We start from the raw sequence: 18,376 nt of genomic DNA on the forward strand, positions 1-18,376 counted from the left end.
AAACTAAACATACTCATACCATGTAATCCAACAAGTGTACTCCTTGGTATTTACCTAAATAAGTTGAAAACTTATGTCCACACAAAACCTCACATATGGATGTTTACTGCAGCCTTATTCATAATTGTCAAAACTTGGAAGCAACCAAGATTTCTTTCAGTAGGTGAATGGATAAACTGTAGTATATCCAGACAGCAAAACATTATTCAGTAATAAAAAGAAATGAGTTGTCAAGTCATGAAAAGACATGGAAGAAACTTAAATGCATATTACTAAGTGAAAGAAGTCAGTCTTAAAAGGCTATATACTGTATGATTACAACTACATAACATTGTGCACACTGCAAAACTATGGAGACAGTAAAAATCAGTGGTTGCTAGGGGTTGGGGGTGGGAGCATGGGACGGATGAACAGGTGGAGCACAGAGGATTTTTAGGGCAGTGAAACTATTCTGTATGATACTATAATGGTGGATACATGTCAACATACATTTGTCCAAACCCAAAGTACGTAGAACACCAAGACTGAACCTTAATATACATTATGGACTCTGGGGGTTAATGATGTGTCAATGTAGGTTCATCAGTGGTAACAAATGTACCACTCTGGTGCTGGATGTTAATGGGGAGGTTGGGTGTGGGGGGGGGGCAGGGAGTATATGGGAAATATCTGAAATTTCCACTCAATTTTGCTGCAAACTTTAAAAAAGTCTATTAAAAAACTTTTTAGATAATGAAAATTCTTTCAAAAAATTAGTCATTAAGCAGACAAAAAGCTGTAACAGCTCTCCAAACTGAATTACATGTCTATAAACAATCATGTAGGGGATGGGGTACAGGTGACACTTTAAATAAGAAACTCAAAAACCAAGAACAGAAATAGGACTTTTCTAATATGTAAAGAAACGAAGAAATAAAGTCAGAAAATTTTTCTGATTGAAGTCAGAAAAATAAAAGGAGAAGCAAAATCATATGAGAAATGGAGTCTAAATAACAAGATACCAAGCAATAACATATGTGAACAAAAGTTTAATAAGGGACAGTAAATAGCATAAAGAAAACAAACAAGTGAATGAAAATGAAAAAAAAAAAAGGAAACAATAACAAAGGTGAGAAAGAAAGTGGTGGAAACAGGCCAGACTGAAAAAGAAGCAACATATTTTTAACTGGAGTCCATAAGACTAAAAGTAAAACAAAGGAACAGAAATAATACTTACAAGCATAATACAAGAAAACTTTCCATAAACAATAAATGACCTGATTCTACATAAACCTGAAAAGGACTAGCAGGCACCTGGGAAAACTGATCTGAAACAATCAACTCTGAGACATATCCTAGTAAAACTGTTAGGCTTAAAGTAAAAATTCTAAGCACCTCTAGGAAAGAGATCAAATAATTTACCAGGAGACGAGAAACAGACAGGCACCATACTTTTCTAAAGTAGTATACAAATCATGGAGAGAATGGAGCAACATTCTACAACAATTCATGAAGAAAATGTGTGAACCAAGAATTTTTTATCCTGACAAGCTGGCTTTCAAGTATTAAGGCAATAGAAAAACAGTTATAAACATGTAAAAAAAAAAACTCAGGGAATTCTGTATCTATAAGCCCCTTTTGAAGAATCTAGTAAGATTGTCCTTCATCCAATTAAGAGAGAACTTGGGGAAACTGCAGCAAAGGGATTAATTTAACATATTTAATCGTAAGTCTAATACTAACCATGGTAGGAAAATAAGATATAGAAATAATCCAAGTTAAAAGATAGAAGGAAAAAGGAGAAGGGGAGAGAAAAGAATAAGTTCATTGATTGTTGTAATAAGCAACAGGTGGGAATCAATGGATATTACTGAAAACTAAAAAACCAGATAGTAAATTGTTATATTTTAGAAAAGGGACTAAGGGCATTAAAAAGGCATAAATACAAGAACAAAATCACAAATCTTTCTAAATATCAAAAGAAGTTAAAAAATTAAAAAGGAAAGAAAACATATCATGTAGAGAAATACAGTAAATATAACATAATACACCTAGTAGTTATAACATGAAATATATGTTGCTATTTTATGGGGGTGGGACGAATTGGAAGATTGGGATTGACATATATACACTACTAGGTATAGAATAGATAACTAATGAAAACATACTGTTTACCACAGGTAACCCTACTCAATGATCTGTGGTGACCTAAATGGGAAGGAAATCTAAAAAAGCGTGGATATATGTATACGTGTAACTGATTCACTTTGCTGTAGAACAGAAACTAACACAGCATTGTAAAGGAACTATACTCTGATAAAAATTAATTAAAAAATAAATAATGACAAAATTGAGATCAAATATATCAGTCATATGAACAGGCTTAATGCACTTAATATAAGAAAAAGATTTTCAATTTGACTTACAAAGTAAAAACCGACTATATACTATATCCAAGAAAAAGATCTAGAACAAAGTAATTCAGAAAGGCTAAAAATAAAGGAATTGGCAAAAGTGTACTAGGTAAATGGAAACAATAGCAAGGGGTTTCAGTCTTGGTATCAAAGTAGAATTTAAGCCATAAAGCATTAAACATCACAAGAAACACTTGTTAATGCTAAAAGTCACAATTCACAATGGAGATATAACAGTCATAAATATCTATGCTCCAAATACCCTAATAACCAGTTTTTTAAAGCAGAAACTACAGGAGATACAAGGAAACAGACAGAAATACATTTTACATAGGAGATTTTAATACACCACGTTCAGTACAAGACAGAATAGACAACATATCAATAAGGTTATAGAATACCTAAAACATAATCAAAAAGGAAGAGCTAATTGAAATGTATTGGACTTTATCTCCTGATAATACAGGATTCATCTTCTTTTCAAGCACACATGGAACATCCACAAAAATTAGTCATGATATAGGGCTACAAAGAAAACACCTGAAATTTTAAAAACCTTCTATTAAACAACTCTTCAGTCAGGGAGAAATATAAAACATAATTAGAGAATTGCTAAAATACAGTGATAATGAAAATATTGGGGGTTGGCCAAAAAGTTCGTTCGGGTTTTTCTGTACAATCTTACAGCAAAACCCAAACGAACTTTTTGGCCAATGCAAAACTACATATCAGAATTTATGGGCTACATTCAAAGCAGTGATCAAGAAAATTCATAACACTCAAAAAATGAGAAAAAACTTTCAACTCAAAAAATGAGAAAAAAAAAAAGCAACCCAAAAGAAAGCACAATGAAGAAGATATTAAAGAGAAAGGCAGAGTGAATAAGGTAGAAAAGAGAAAAGCCAATTGATCTAATTAAAAAACCAGAATCCCATTGTTAATTTTTTTATTATTTATTTATTTATTTATTTTGATATCTAATAGGATTTTTATTGTGGAAGACATTGCTAACAGCCTACCCAATCACCATTGCCATTTCTCCATCCTTTTCAGAATCCCAGTTTTTAAATAGATCTTTATTGGAGTATGATTGCTTCACAATACTGTGTTAGCCTCTGTTGTACAACAAAAGGAATCAGCCATATGCACACATACATCCCCACATCCCCTCCTCCACGAGCCTCCCTCCCACCCTCCCCATCCCACCTCTCTAGGTCATCGCAAAGCACTAAGCTGATCTCCCTGTGCTATGCTGCTGCTTCCCACTAGCTATTTTACATTCGGTAGTGTATATATGTCGATGCTACTCTTACTTCGCCCCAGCCTCCCCCTCCCCCATCCCCTGGGTCCTCAAGTCCATTCTCTATGTCTACCTCTTTATTCCTGCCCTGAAACTAGGTTCATCAGTACCATTTTTTTTTTCAGATTCCATATATATGCTTTAGTATACAGTATTTGTTTTTCTCTTTCTGACTTACTTCACTCTGTATGACAGACTCTAGGTCCATCCACCTCACTACAAATAACTCAATTTCCTTTCTTTTTATGGCTGAGTAATATTCCATGGTATATATGTGCCACATCTTCTTTATCCATTCATCTGTCGATGGACATTTAAGTTGGTTCCATGTCTTGTCTATTGTAAATAGTGCTGCAATGAACATTGCGGTACATGTCTCTTTTTGAATTATGGTTTTCTCAGGGTATATGCCCAGTAGTGGAATTGCTGGGTCATATGGTAGTTCTATTTTTAGTTTTTTAAGGAACCTCCATACTGTTTTCCATAGTGGCTGTATCAATTTACATTCCCACCAACAGTGCAGGAGGGTTCCTTTTTCTCCACACCCTTTCCAGCATTTATTGTTTCTAGATTTTTTGATAATGGTCATTCTGACCGGTGTGAAGTGATACCTCACTGTAGTTTTCATTTACATTTCTCTAATAATTAGTGATGTTGAGCATCTTTTTATGTGCCTCTTGGCCATTTGTATGTCTTCTTTGGTGAAATGTCTATTTAGGTCTTCCACCCATTTTTTAATTGAATTGTTTGTTTTTTGAAATTGAGCTCCATGAGCTGTTTGTATATTTTGGAGATTAACCGTTTGTCTGTTGTTTCATTTGCAAATATTTTCTCCCATTCTGAGGGTTGTCTTTTGTCTTGTTTATGATTTCCTTTGCTGTGCAAAAGCTTTGAAGTTTCATTAGGTCCCATTTGTTTATTTTTGTTTTTATTTCCATTACTCTAGGAGGTGGGTCAAAAAAGATCTTGCTGTGGTTTATGTCTACCAATGCGCCACCGGGGAAGCCCTGTGGTTTATGTCAAAGAGTGTTTTTCCTATGTTTTCAGAATCCCATTTTTTAAATTAACAAAATAAATAAGCCACTAACTCACTTAATCAAGGGGGGGAAAAAAGGACAAAGCACGGATAAACTAAGAAATAGCAAAGGGAAAATAACCACTGAAACACAAGAAAATTTGTTTTAGGAAAATTACTTTGCATACCTCTATGCAAAGAAACTTAAAAACCAAGACAAAAATAGGTAATTTCCTAGGAAAATACAGTTTACCAAAATTGATCTCATTAGAAATGTAAAGCTTAAACAGACCAATGTCCATAGAGGAAATAAAGTTATCAAGTCCTAGATTCACAGGGGAATTTCACAGGGGAATTGACATCATCAATGACTGTATAAAGTCCCAATGCCACAAAAATAGTTTCCAAGCCTAAAAACTGAAAGAAAACTTCAAAATGCTATTTATGAAGCAAGTATGACAACGATACCTAAACCTAATTCAGTACCAGATAAAATTACCAGTTAATGGATATGATGGTAGAGCTATCCCATTTACAATAGCAACAAACATAAAATACTTAGGAATAAGCTTAACATAAATATACAAAACTATGTCAGGAAAATTTTAAACACTCCTAAAAGACACAAAAGTAGATTTTAACACATGGAAAGACTTTTCTTTTTCTTGATAGGATGATTTTAACACCATATATATGTCACTTTTTCCTGAGTAAATTTATAAATTTAACAGTCTCAATGACAAGACCAACAAGCTTTCTTTTTCTTTTTCTTTTTTTTAATGGAGATAGACATAGAAAGAAAACAAGAAAGAATAGTAGGAAAACATGAAAAAAGTAAAGCTTAAGGACCTGGGAGGGGAGGGGGAATTAATCCTAGAAGATATTAAAAATATTTAACTCCTCATAATTAAAATAGTATATTACTCACTTATGAATAGGCAGACCAATTGGCTCTCAAATTACTGAAGTGAAGATGAGCTTTTAAAATTAATGGTGTTACGATAACTGAATAGCCATTTGGGAAAAGATAAACTTAGATCTATACTTCATACCACACATAGAAATAAACACCAACTGTATCAGGGCTAACTGTAAAAAGTGAAATCATACTGTATTACAAGAAAGCTTGGGTGAATTCCTCTATAACCCAGGTATACAAAAGTTTTCTGACAATGACTCAAAATCCAGATGCAATAAAAGAAACACTGATATATTTGATGACATAAAAATTTCACATGGCAAAAAATATCCTAAGCAGAGTTAAAGGACAAACGAAAAACTGAGAGAAAATATATGGAACATACATCACAGATAAAGGGCTAATATCCCTAATCCATAAAGAATTCTTAAAAGTGACAGGAAGATAAAGATAGAAAACTCAATGGGAAAAAAGAGCAAAGACATGAACTGACAATTTTTATATATATATATATATATATATGTATTGTATATGACATATACCATATATACACATATTAAAATGTAAAGTGATAGATGAAAAATACAAAAGGAAGTTAAAAACACAGAGGAGAGATTCAGAAGATGTAATGTCCCTCTAATTTGAGTTCCAGAAGCAGAAAACAGAGTTGCAAGAAAGAAATAAGCAAAGAAATGACAGAAAAAAAAATTCTAAGCCTAAGAGAGACTTGACTCTTCTGTTCAAAGGCCCAGCAGAATGAAAGAAAAAGTTTGAAATTTCAAACCTGCAAAACATAAAGAAAAAACCACAAAAGTTTCCTATGGGGAGAAAGAAGCAGCTTACCTATGAAGACTCAGATCCTTGTTACAAGGATCAACCTTTTATCAGTAACACTGAATGCCAGAAATCAACGGATGAATGTTATTTTACATAAATTCCATACTCAGACTGTCAGACAAGTGTGAGGTCAAAGTGAGCCATTTTCTGACATTCAAGATCTTGTAAGATTCACTTACCATACACCCTTTCTACAAAAGAAATAATTTGAAAGTTTTTTTTAATGAAAATGAAATCCCAAAAAGAATGAATGACCTTCCCAGAGACAGAATAAAAAGCAACCCCAGGTTGACAGCCTGTAGCAGGTGGTTTACACAGCAACCACCTTGAATTATAAGAGTAGCTCAGAGAAGCTCAAAAGAATTTGTCTAATGTATGCATTAGACAAATTCTATGATAAAGAATCCATAAGATATTAATAATGCAATAGATATATGCCATTCTATAAACAAGAGAAAAAAAAGAAAGGCAATTAGAAATGCTAGGGGAAAAGGTATATAAAAAGTCATTGTCCAAGTCTGAAATGAATTAAATTGTGGCATGGTTGTGAGCAACCCATGGAGTATGAGAAAAGAGAACCTATTTTACCTTAACATTTATAGCATTCTCCTTTGAGTGGCACAGGTTTAATGACTTAGGATTACATCTCTCACTCTAGACGTCCAATTATATTACATATATAAATGCATTCTACTGCTTTCTATTATTTAGGATCAACCTATAATCAAAGAAAAAAACATATATAGTAAGATGTAAAATACATTATAAATCTTAGTAATGGAAAGAAATTGGAATATAGGTAGAAGAACTTGAAGGATGAGAGTAAAGAAAGATATAAATGCACAGTAGTAAATCAACAAGTACAACTGGCCCTCCATATATGTAGGTTCCGCATCTGTGGATACAGAGGGCTGACTGTACTGTGCAATTTTGTATAAGGGATTTGAGCATGAGCAAATTTAGGTATCCTCAAGGGTCTTGGAACCAATCCCCTGTTTATACCAAGGGATGACCATATTGTCTACTATTTATTTTATTATTTATACTATTTACTTATTTACTAATTATTACATGACTTTTTACTATTTATTACTTACTATTTTAAGAAAGCCTGAAAATGATAGGGAAGGAGGATTCATAGTTAGTCCACAATATTAAACATTAAAGGACTCTAGGCATTATTTATTTATTTATTTTTGCGGTATGCGGGCCTCTCACCGTTGTGGCCTCTCCCATTGCAGAGTACAGGCTCTGGACGCACAGGCTCAGCGGCCATGGCTCACGGGCCCAGCCGCTCCGCAGCATGTGGGATCTTCCCAGACCACAGCACGAACCCGTGTCCCCTGCATCGGCAGGCGGACTCTCAACCACTGCGCCACCAGGGAAGCCCTGACTGAATAATCTTTACAACTTAAGTGGGATGATAAACATTGCATTAAATTTTTTAAAATTTGTTTATTTTATTTATTTTTGGCTGCATTGGGTCTTCGTTACTGCATATGGACTTTTCTCTGGTTGCGGCAAGCAAGGGCTACTCTTCGTTGCAGTGCACAGGCTTCTCACTGCAGTAGCTTCTCTTGTTGTGGAGCACGGGCTCTAGGCACATGGGTTTCAGTAGTTGTGGCACACGGGCTCAGTAGTTGTGGCTCGCAGGCTCTAGAGCACAGGCTCAGTAGTTGTAGCGCACGGGTTTAGTTGCTCCGCAGCATGTGGGATCTTCCTGGACCAGGGCTCGAACCCGTGTCCCCTGCATTGGCAGGCAGATTCTTAACCACTGTGCCACCAGGGAAGCCCAACTGCATTAAATTTAGTAATAATCTCCACTAAGTATTATCAGTCCGAATATTCTAGCTTAAAAGTCATCATACTTTTTCTGTAAAGAACCAGAGTAAATATTTTAGGCTTTGCAGGCCATATGGTCTCTGCCTCAATTACTGAACTCTGCTGTGATAGCTCAACAGCAGAGCTACAACATTGAATCACTTTGCTGTACACCAGGAACTAACACAACATTGTAAATCAAGTATACTTCGATATAAAAAATAAAATAAAATAAAAATCTTTCCTCCACATCCTCACCAACACTTGTTATTTTTTTTGTATTTTTGATAATAGCCATTCTGATAGATGTGAGGTGATATCTCACTGTGGTTTTGATTTGCATTTCCCTGATGAGTAGTGATGTTGAGCATCTTTTCATGTGCCTGTTGGCCAACTGCTTATCTTCCCTGGAAAAATATCTATTCAGATCCTCTGCCCATTTTTTAACTAGGTTGTTTGTTTTTTGATGTTGAATTACATGAGTTTTTTGTATATTTTGGAGAATTAACCCCTTATCAGATATATCATTTGCAAATATCTTCTTCCATTCAGTAGGTGGCCTTTTTGTTTTACTGATAGTTTCCTTTGCTGTGCAAAAGCTTTTTAGTTTGATGTAGTCCCAGTTGTTTATTTTTGCTTTTGTTTTCCTTGTCTATGGAGACATATCCAAAAAAATCTACAAAGACTATGTCAAAGAGCATAGAGTCTATGTTTTCTTCTAGAAGATTTATGGTTTCAGGTCTTACATTTAAGTCTTTAATCCATTTTGAATTTATTTTGTGCATGTGTGTGAGAGAGTAGTCTAGCTTGATTCTTTTCCATATAGCTATCCAGTTTTCCCAACACCACTTGTTTAAGAAGCTGTCTTTTCTCCATTGTATATTCTTGGCTGTTTCTCATAAATTAATTGCCCATATGACTGTGGGTTCATTTCTGGGCTCTCTATTCTGTTCCATTGATGTATGTATCTGTTTTTGTGCCAGTGCCATACTGTTTTGATTACTGTAGCTTTGTAGTATAGTTTTAAATCAGGGCGTGTGATCCTCCAGATTTGTTCTTCTTTCTTAAGATTGTTTTGGCTATTCGGGATCTGTTGTGTTTCCATACCAATTTTAGAATTATTTGGTCTAAACAAAATTGAAGAACCTTTAGCCAGACTCATCAAGAAAAAAAGAGATGGTCTAAATTAATAAAATCAGAAATGAAAAAGAAGTTACAACAGATACCACAGAAATACAAATTATCATAAGAGATTACTATAAACAATTATATGCCAATAAAATGGACAACCTAGAAGAAATGGACAAATTCCTAGAACTGTACAGTCTTCCAAGACTGAACAATGAAGAATACAAAGTATAAACAGACAAATTACCAGTAAAAAAAAACCTGAATCAATAATAAGAAAAACTCCCAAAACAACAAAGTCCAGGACCAGATCATTTCACAGGTGCATTCTACCAAACATTTAAAGAAGAGTTAAAACCTATCCTTCTCAAACCATTCCAAAAAAATTGCAGAGGAAGGAATACTCCCTAACTCATTCTATGAGGCCAGCATCACCCTGATACCAAAACCAGACAGAAATATCACCAAAAAAGAAAACTACAGGCTAATATCTCTGATGAACATAGATGCAAAAATCATCAACAAAATATTAGCAAACCAAATTCAAGATCATACACCATGATCAAGTGGGATTTACCGCAAGGATGATTCAATATCCAGAAATCAATCAATGTAATACACCACGTTAACAAATTAAAGAAGGAAAATCATATGATCATCTCAATAGATGCAGAAAAAGCTTTTAACAAAATTCAACATCCATTTATGATTAAAAAACTCTCAACAAAGTGGGTATAGAGGGAACACACTTCAACATAATAAAGCCCACAGCTAACTAAAAATAGAGTTACCATATGATCCTGCAATCCCACTCCTGGGCATATATCAAGACAAAACTCTAATTCAAAAAGATGCATGCACCCCAATGTTCATTACAGCACTATTTACAATAGCCAAGACATGGAACCAACCTAAATTTCCATCAACAGATGAATGAATAAAGAAGATGTGGTGTGTGTGTGTGTGTGTGTGTGTGTATATATATATATATATATATATATATATATATATATATATAATGGAATATTACTCAGCCATGAAAAAGAATGAAATAATGCCATTTGTAGCTACATGGATGGATTTAGAGATTATCATACTAAGTGATGTAAGTCAGACAGAGAAAGGCAAATATTATATGATATCACTTATATGTGGAATATAAAAAAATGATACAAATGAACTTGTTTACGAAACAGGAATAGATCCACAGACATAGAAAACAAACTTATGGTTACCAAAGGGGAAAGGGGGGGGAGGGATAAATTAGGAGTTTGGGATTAACATGTACACACTACTATATACAAAACAGATAACCAACAAGGGCTTACTGTATAGCACAGAGAACTATACTCAATATTTTGTAATAACCTATGAGGGAAAAGAATCTGAAAAAGAATAGATATATATATGTATAACTGAATCACTTTGCTATACACCTGAAACTAACACAACATTGTAAATCAACTACACTTCAATAAAAAAATAAATATAAAAAAATAAATAAAGCCACAGCTAACATCATACTCAATGGTAAAAAGCTGAAGGCATTTCCTTCTAAGATCAGGAACAAGATAAGGATGCCCACTCTTGCCACTTTTATTCAACATAATATTGGAAGTCCTAGCCCCAGCAATCAAATAAGAAAAAAAAATTAAAGGAATCAAAATTGGAAAGGAAAAAGTAAAACTCTCACTGTTTGCAGATGACATGATACTATACACAGAAAATCTAAAGATACCACCAGAAAACTACTAGGGCTCATCGATGAATTCAGTAAAGTTGCAGGATACGAAATTAGTATACAGAAATCTGTCGCATTTCTATACACTAACACAAACTATCAGAAATAGAAATTAAGATAACAATCCCATTTACAATTGCATCAAAAAGAATAAAATACCTAGGAATAAATCTAACTAAGGAGGTAAAAGGCCTGTACTCAGAAAACTATTGATATGACACTGATGAAAGAAATTGAAGATGACACAAACAAATGGAAATATATACCATGTTCATGGATTAGAAGACTTAGTATTGTTAAAATGACCATACTACCCAAGGCAATCTACAGATTCAATACAATCCCTATCAAAATACCAATGGCATTTTTCACAGAACTAGAGGAATTATCTTGTTTGTAATTGATAATACCACTGAGTAAAACAAATTTCAGATATTTACAATCATTAGCACTGTTAAATTCAAGCAAGAGGCTGTGTTTTGAATGTCTAAAGAAACCTGAATTATCAGAAAAGGGAAAGTGAGCTCCTCTTTGTACAGGATAGATGGCACAAAGGCAGGATACAGCATGGGTATTCTAAAACAATCACTTCAACAAATGAACAAAGAAAAGCTGTTATATACACACTAGGTCATTCTACTGGGGAGAAACAATGTCAGACACCCTGGCTCTTACATAGCAAAGACCAGCAATCTGGCATATTAAATTTTTTTCTGGCTTCTAATATAGTCCATTCAAATTCTCCTGGTACATAAGACTTACTTGCCATTGTCACCATTTATTCATAATAAATCCATGGGGTGCTCTCTAATTTTGAGCCTCAGTTGGGTGCCTAAGGTCTGGTCTCCAAAGGTATCCTTCCTGAGAGCTGTGAAGCAAATCCATCCACCTTGGGCAAGACAGCAGCCCAATAAGACTCCCCACTCTGAACCTCTATCCTTAGAAGTCAAATGAATGATTCCATTTTCCTGATTTGGGGGAGCAATTCCATAGCCAGTCCAGGAAATAACATACCTTTTCCTAACTACTCAATCATAGCAGCACCTTTCCTATTAATACTATTCAAAACCACTTAAAAACAGGGGCTTTTCCACTGTCTTCATAATAGTAAAAGGCCCAGATCAAACTCACTTCTCTGGCGAGGCTGGTTTCTAAAGCTGCTGGGTTGCTATAATCCCATTCAGTCTTTCAATACAAACGAGCAAGTCATTATAATTCACAGGTCAAATAATAACACTGTCCTCCTTCCCTCTCTTCCTAAAGTAGAAACGCCCGACAGCATTCTATCAGACAGTGTATTGTAAAAGAGGTACAACTCTTCTCAAAGGATATTCATCAGGCTTTATGGGAGGAAAAGGGACATGGAAGAATTCTTCTAACTTAAACAGGCCTCTGGACAGATTCATTATAGAAAAAGACCTTCAGAAATAGTAAATAATCATAAAATTCAGTTATGAAATATAGTTCTTGTTACCATCTAATAAAAGTACTTTCTCCAATCCCTCTCAGGTAATGAACTCAGAACTATGAGTAAAACAAAGAAACTGAATAGAGGAATAGGGTAATAAAAATGCATGCTTAGGGCTTCCCTGGTGGCGCAGTGGTTGAGAGTCCGCCTGCCGATGCAGGGGACACGGGTTCGTGCCCCCGTCTGGGAAGATCCCACAAGCCGCTGAGTGGCTGGGCCCGTGAGCCATGGCCGCTGAGCCTGCGCGTCCGGAGCCTGTGCTCCGCAACGAGAGAGGCCACAACAGTGAGAGGCCCGCGTACCGCAAAAAAAAAAAGCATGCTTAGTTATACAAATATTGATTTTTTGGAAAACAACTGTGATTTAAAAATAGTTGGCCATCTCTGTGGCTCAGAATATTTCACTAATGCCTTTTCAAGCCACTCAGCTACAGTCTGTAGCCACTGGAGACAGCTTTCAAATGAGACCTCAATTCCATGTGCCCAGACATGGAAAAGCAAAAAGATCTGACTGTGAACACAATTCCTAAAGCTGAGGATCATCATTAGTTCCTCACTCTCCCTCTTCCCTCACAACCACCAGTCCTCAGTGCCTGTCCTTCCTGCCCATCCCCTTCTGTCCAGTCCTCCTGCCATCATGCAGCTCACTCCCTCCTCACTTTGCACCTATCCCGGGACAGAAGCCCTTAATTGGTCTCCCTACCCCCTTTCCCCCACTACCTGTGATCCATCCTGCACACCACCACCAAATTCATCTGGTTGCCATTTTCCTCCTCAGAACCTCCAACGGCCTGGTCCTGCTCACTGTGCGTAAACTCCTTAACTTGGTGGAAAACGCCTTGCCCAGTCTGTTCCCCACTGTCTATCCAGGTCTCATTTCTCACTACTATCTGAAAAGGATTTTCACTCTGCTCTGGGCAACCTGGATAGTCTGTAATTCCCTCAAACAAGCTCTATTTAAAACTTCAAAATCCAGCAGTGGAGTGGGGGTTGGAAATAGAAGCCAAGTCATTTGCTCCAGACACAGCTGGGGAGCATAGAATCTGGATTTCAATCCAGTTTGGCCTGTGTCCAAAGCTCTTAAACACCATCCCGTTCTCTCTCTCTCTCTGAAATGTCCCTCTCCGATCTACCTGTGGAAATCTTATCCATCCTTTAAGCCCACTTCATTCTTGAAGCTTTCCTTGTTTTTTCCTGTCTGAAGTGATTTTTCTCTCTTCTGAGCTCCTATAGCAGTTTCTTTGCATATTTCACAAAATATCATGACAACAGAGTCCTGTGATGAATCTCTTGAGATCCAAGGTATTGTCTTATGGTCTTTTTGGTCCTTTAGGGCACCCAACCTAGCTCCCTACACACTGATGGCACTCAGCAAAGATCTGATAAAAAATGAGCTACCGTGGGAAGCCTTACGGCACTCACCCAACCCAGCCACAATGAGAGATCCTTATTCATTTCAGGCATCGACTTTTCCTTTCCCTGCCCTGAGTATCCTGCCATTCTCCTCTTCTAGTGTGTCAATTCTTCCTTGTTGTTGTAGGTCATTCCACCTGCCTATAAAACATTGTGCAATCTGGGAAAAGCTCTGGTGCCTGGTTACCACTGTAACATTTAGAAAGATGCAAATTATGATGAATAGGAATCATAAAAGGAACAAGAGTGGTTTCATTCTTTGGAAACTGAAATGCAAACTGGGAAGCAAAGTTTAGGTCAAATTCTCCTTTCAGACCTTCTTACCTGTTGTCTCTGTTTTATGTTGAAAGTAACAAAGGGTGGGGCAGTGAGCAAGTAGGAGCAAATGCCAGGAAGAGGAAAGAGGAATAACTGGTCAGACAACTACTCTTTCTCAAGAGACAAACTGCACTCTAGGAAAGGAAAATACTCCCTAGTTCACAAGAAATTATACAAGAAGCATAGAGCAGAAAAGGGAAAACAGGCCTAAACAGTAGCCTCTTGATTTTCCTTATCTTTTTTGCCTGTGAGATAGGGTTTCTACCCCTCGATGCTTCTCTCTACACTGGGTCACATGGCACTCAATGTCCAGTCCTTAGCGTGACTCAGAAAAGGCTGCAAGGAGAAGATGAAAATGACACTTTTCATTTAGCACATGACTGCATCCAGGGATTCAGTAAAATTAGACAGTGAGTTTAAAACAAATATAATGAGAATGGGGAGAAGGCACTTCCACCCATTACCCACCTCCCTGCTCACCCTCTTCCTTGCTGCTCCTCACAGAAGGACAGGTCAATGTTTTGGTAGGCAATTGAGCCAAAGAGGGAGACCAAGTTCAACTCCCTATAACCCTGGGAGGAAAAGGCAGGAGTGAGGAGTGGGGTTCCCCTCTCTCTGGCAGCATCCTGCTTCTCACCCTATAACAAATACGCTTTGATTGAGATGAATTATATCAGAACTGGAAATTCCACCAACATCACTTCTTGAGAACCTACTATGTGCTGGGCTAGGAATTAAAAAAAAAAGAAAATAAGGGGGGAAAAAAGCATTGGCCCCTACTCTTCACTAGTTCACAGTCTAATGGAAGACGCAGAAATAATTTCCATATACTGTGGCATTATACAAGGGGTACACTCTGGGTTCTGTGGAAATAAAGAGTCTGTGAGAGCAGAACTGGGGTCAGGGCAAGTTTCCTTGAAGAAATGAGATCAGACTAAGGGCTGATGATTGTGCAGGAATTAGCCAGGCCTAGAAGGGTGGCAAAGGCGTTCCTGTAGACAGAACCATGTAAGCAAAACCCAGAGATATACAGCATCCTTCCCTCAAACCAACAAAGCCCAAATCCTCTCGTGTCTGCATAATACATACAATATTCCGGGATCAGAGGCAGAGAACAGGGGAAATGGTGAAATGTAAGTACTGAATTTTGAAGAAGTACATTAAAAATAAATCCATAGCTTTCTCTGAAGAAGAAGAAGGGTAAAAAAAAAAAATAAAAACAAAAAACCAAAAAAGAGTGGGTTTGGTTAAAGCAAACTAATCAACTTCCTAATCTCTGCAGGTGGGATCAGACTCCAGGTGGCCTTTCAATCACAGAGCAGGTGTTTACCTCTAAATCATATAAGGCAGATGGAAAGCAAGCAAAACAGCACACCTCTGGCTGTTGTGTAGACTCCTAACCACAAAATAGTTAAGTAACAGACGGTATCCTAAGCAATACAGACCCATGGAGGGTAGGGCCTTTCCTGGCCAAGTCTGCTTTCTGGGAGAATTGGGTTTGGACCCCACGCCCAGCTCCACCTATGTCTATAAAATGTTTGTCACCAGTATGAACTCTGTACCACATTCCATCCCTTGGAGATCTGGCTATTTATTGACTTAAGTGGCATAAATATGTGAGACCTGAGCCAGAGAGGTGAAAGTAGCAGATACCCAAAAACATCTCTGTTTTGGTCTCAGCTTTAGGCACAGTTTTTATTCCTGGACTTTTAGTTTCCTTGCTCTGTGACTTAGTTTCTCCATCTGACAATGACAACTATAAAATCTACCCCTGAATTCCTTATTTGAGGGAGATAAATTAAATAACTCCTAACATGGCTTGACCTCCCTGAGCAGCGGCCAGGTGTCTGAGACAACAGGCCCCAGGAAGCCAGAATCACCTTAATCTAGAGCAATGAACCTGAAGGAACAAGAGCAGCATTAGCGATTCAATCAATTTTTCATTCACTCAACAATGTTTATTAAGTACTGCGTATGTGCACACCATAAGCAAAACCGATACTCGTGTAACTTTGTTTTCTAGTCTCTTTCCACGTCCCGTGTCTGTGACTGACGGATAAGCAAAACTGGCTAAGTTATATGCCAGTGTGAGCTCTGCTCAGGGAAGATTCCATCTCACCCCAGCCCTTCCACATGGGAAATTCAGGACAAAGCCAGCGACAAGGAAGGCAGCAGAGCACACTGTGTTCAGCTCACCTGGGGACGCTGGTGAGGTAGGTCATGACATTCAGAAAGTCCTCATCTGGGATGTGTTTAAACCCCACAAACTCTGGAAAAGTGATGATGGGGGCACCATCTTTCCCTCGGCCTCCTGCAACAAAAACAGGTGGTCAAGATGTTAGCAAAATGTTTCACATCACACCTCTGCAGGTAAGGAACTTCAATTAATATCGAGATGTGCACTGGCCACCCCCTTTTCTGTCTATATTATTTCAGAGCAGAATGCGGGAAGGTTGACACTGAACTATTTCGAACAAGTCTCTCTCCTTCATGCTTGCTCAGGGGTGTTGTGAGAATTCAATTTTTGAATCCTTTGAAGATAGTTACTGTATAAAAGATAACACTGATTTAAATATTTTTAGCATAGGTAGAATAGTAAATAATGCCAACACAAATACATAATATTGCTCTTTATTTTTGTCGTTAGTAAATATCAAAGGTGAAAGAGCATGGTGGTTAAGAGAGCTGGCTCTAAGGAATTCCCTGGCAGTCCAGTGGTTAGGACTCTGCACTTCCACTGCAGGGGACAAAGGTTCACTCCCTGGTCAGGGAACTAAGATCCTGCATGCAGCGCGGCATGACCAAAAAACAAAAAAAAACAAAAAAAAACAGAGAGAGAGAGAGTTGGCTCTAAAATCAGACAGGCTTGTTCAAATTCTGCTTTACCACTTAATCTCTATGTGATTTTAAGCAAGACACTTAAATACAAGTTTCCTTATATATACATATGTATCTATGTCATAGGCATATTACCTGTACCTACCTCAAAAGGTACTGTGAGGATTAAGTGAGAACATATATGAAAAGCACTTTAGCAGAGTGTTTATTATTATATAAGTGCTCAATAAATGGTAACCATTATTACGGTTATTATTCTTGCAAGGAGGCAATAATCAGCTGCCCTTCAGTAACTCTTACAAGGGAATATAAGACATCCCTGTGAGAACAAAAGTATAAAATTAATATTCAAATATTTAAGTCATTGGAGCAGAGGCCACCAGATTAAACAGATTATATTTCTCAATCTCTTTGCCCCTAGATGTACCCACATGATTATGTTCCAGCCCCATGGTTCCCAAACAGGGAACCACAGTGAACTCACAAAACCACCATGAATATTTTAAATTTGGGGGAAAAACAGCAATAATTGGCATCTGTCAGATGCCTTGCTTGCTACTAGCTTGAGGTAGTTCGGAATTTCAATATTAAACTGTGCGGTATTCTTTTGAATGGCATTGCATCTTTGGGAAGTTGGCGGTTTGGTGGCTGCTGGGATAAAAAGCAAGTGCAGGGCTTCCCTGGTGGCACAGTGGTTAAGAATCCGCCTGCCAATGCAGGGGACACGGGTTCGAGCCCTGGTCTGGGTAGATCCCACATGCTGCAGAGCAACTAAGCCTATCCGCCACAACTACTGAGCCTGCGCTCTAAAGCCCGTGAGCCACAACTACTGAGCCCGCGTGCTACAACTACTGAAGCCTGAGCACCTAGAGCCCATGCTCCACAACAAGAGAAGCCACGGCAATGAGAAGCCTGCGCACGGCAACAAAGAGTAGCCCCCGCTCGCCACAACTAGAGAAGGCCCACGCACAGCAACGAAGACCCAATGCAGCCAAAAATAAATAAATAAAAATAAATTTTAAAAAATTTTAATTAAAAAAAAACAGCCAGTGCAGTATGAAAATCAAGGTGGAACAGGAAATGCAGGTGGTGGTGTCTAGACTGATTCCAAGGTTTGAGATAATTGTGGTTCTCTAAGAATGAAAGTTAAATATTACTTTTTCTTTCAACTGTGTGTATTTATTTT

At 37.3% G+C, this 18,376-nt stretch overlaps 1 protein-coding gene across 1 annotated transcript in view; it reads right to left on the bottom strand.

The window, feature by feature from the left end:
* Positions 1-18,376, bottom strand: part of MCF2L2 (MCF.2 cell line derived transforming sequence-like 2) — a gene marked incomplete at both ends in the record, with an annotated part of 213,807 nt that overhangs the window by 162,733 nt on the left and 32,698 nt on the right. The window contains one exon of the mRNA XM_082655291.1: positions 16,549-16,663. Coding sequence (XP_082511417.1) covers positions 16,549-16,663 — 115 coding nt within the window. The remainder of the gene's footprint in view (positions 1-16,548; positions 16,664-18,376) is intronic.

The sequence above is a fragment of the Grampus griseus genome (assembly GCF_964374135.1).
Source record: "Grampus griseus genome assembly, chromosome: 5".
NCBI lineage: Eukaryota > Metazoa > Chordata > Mammalia > Artiodactyla > Delphinidae > Grampus > Grampus griseus.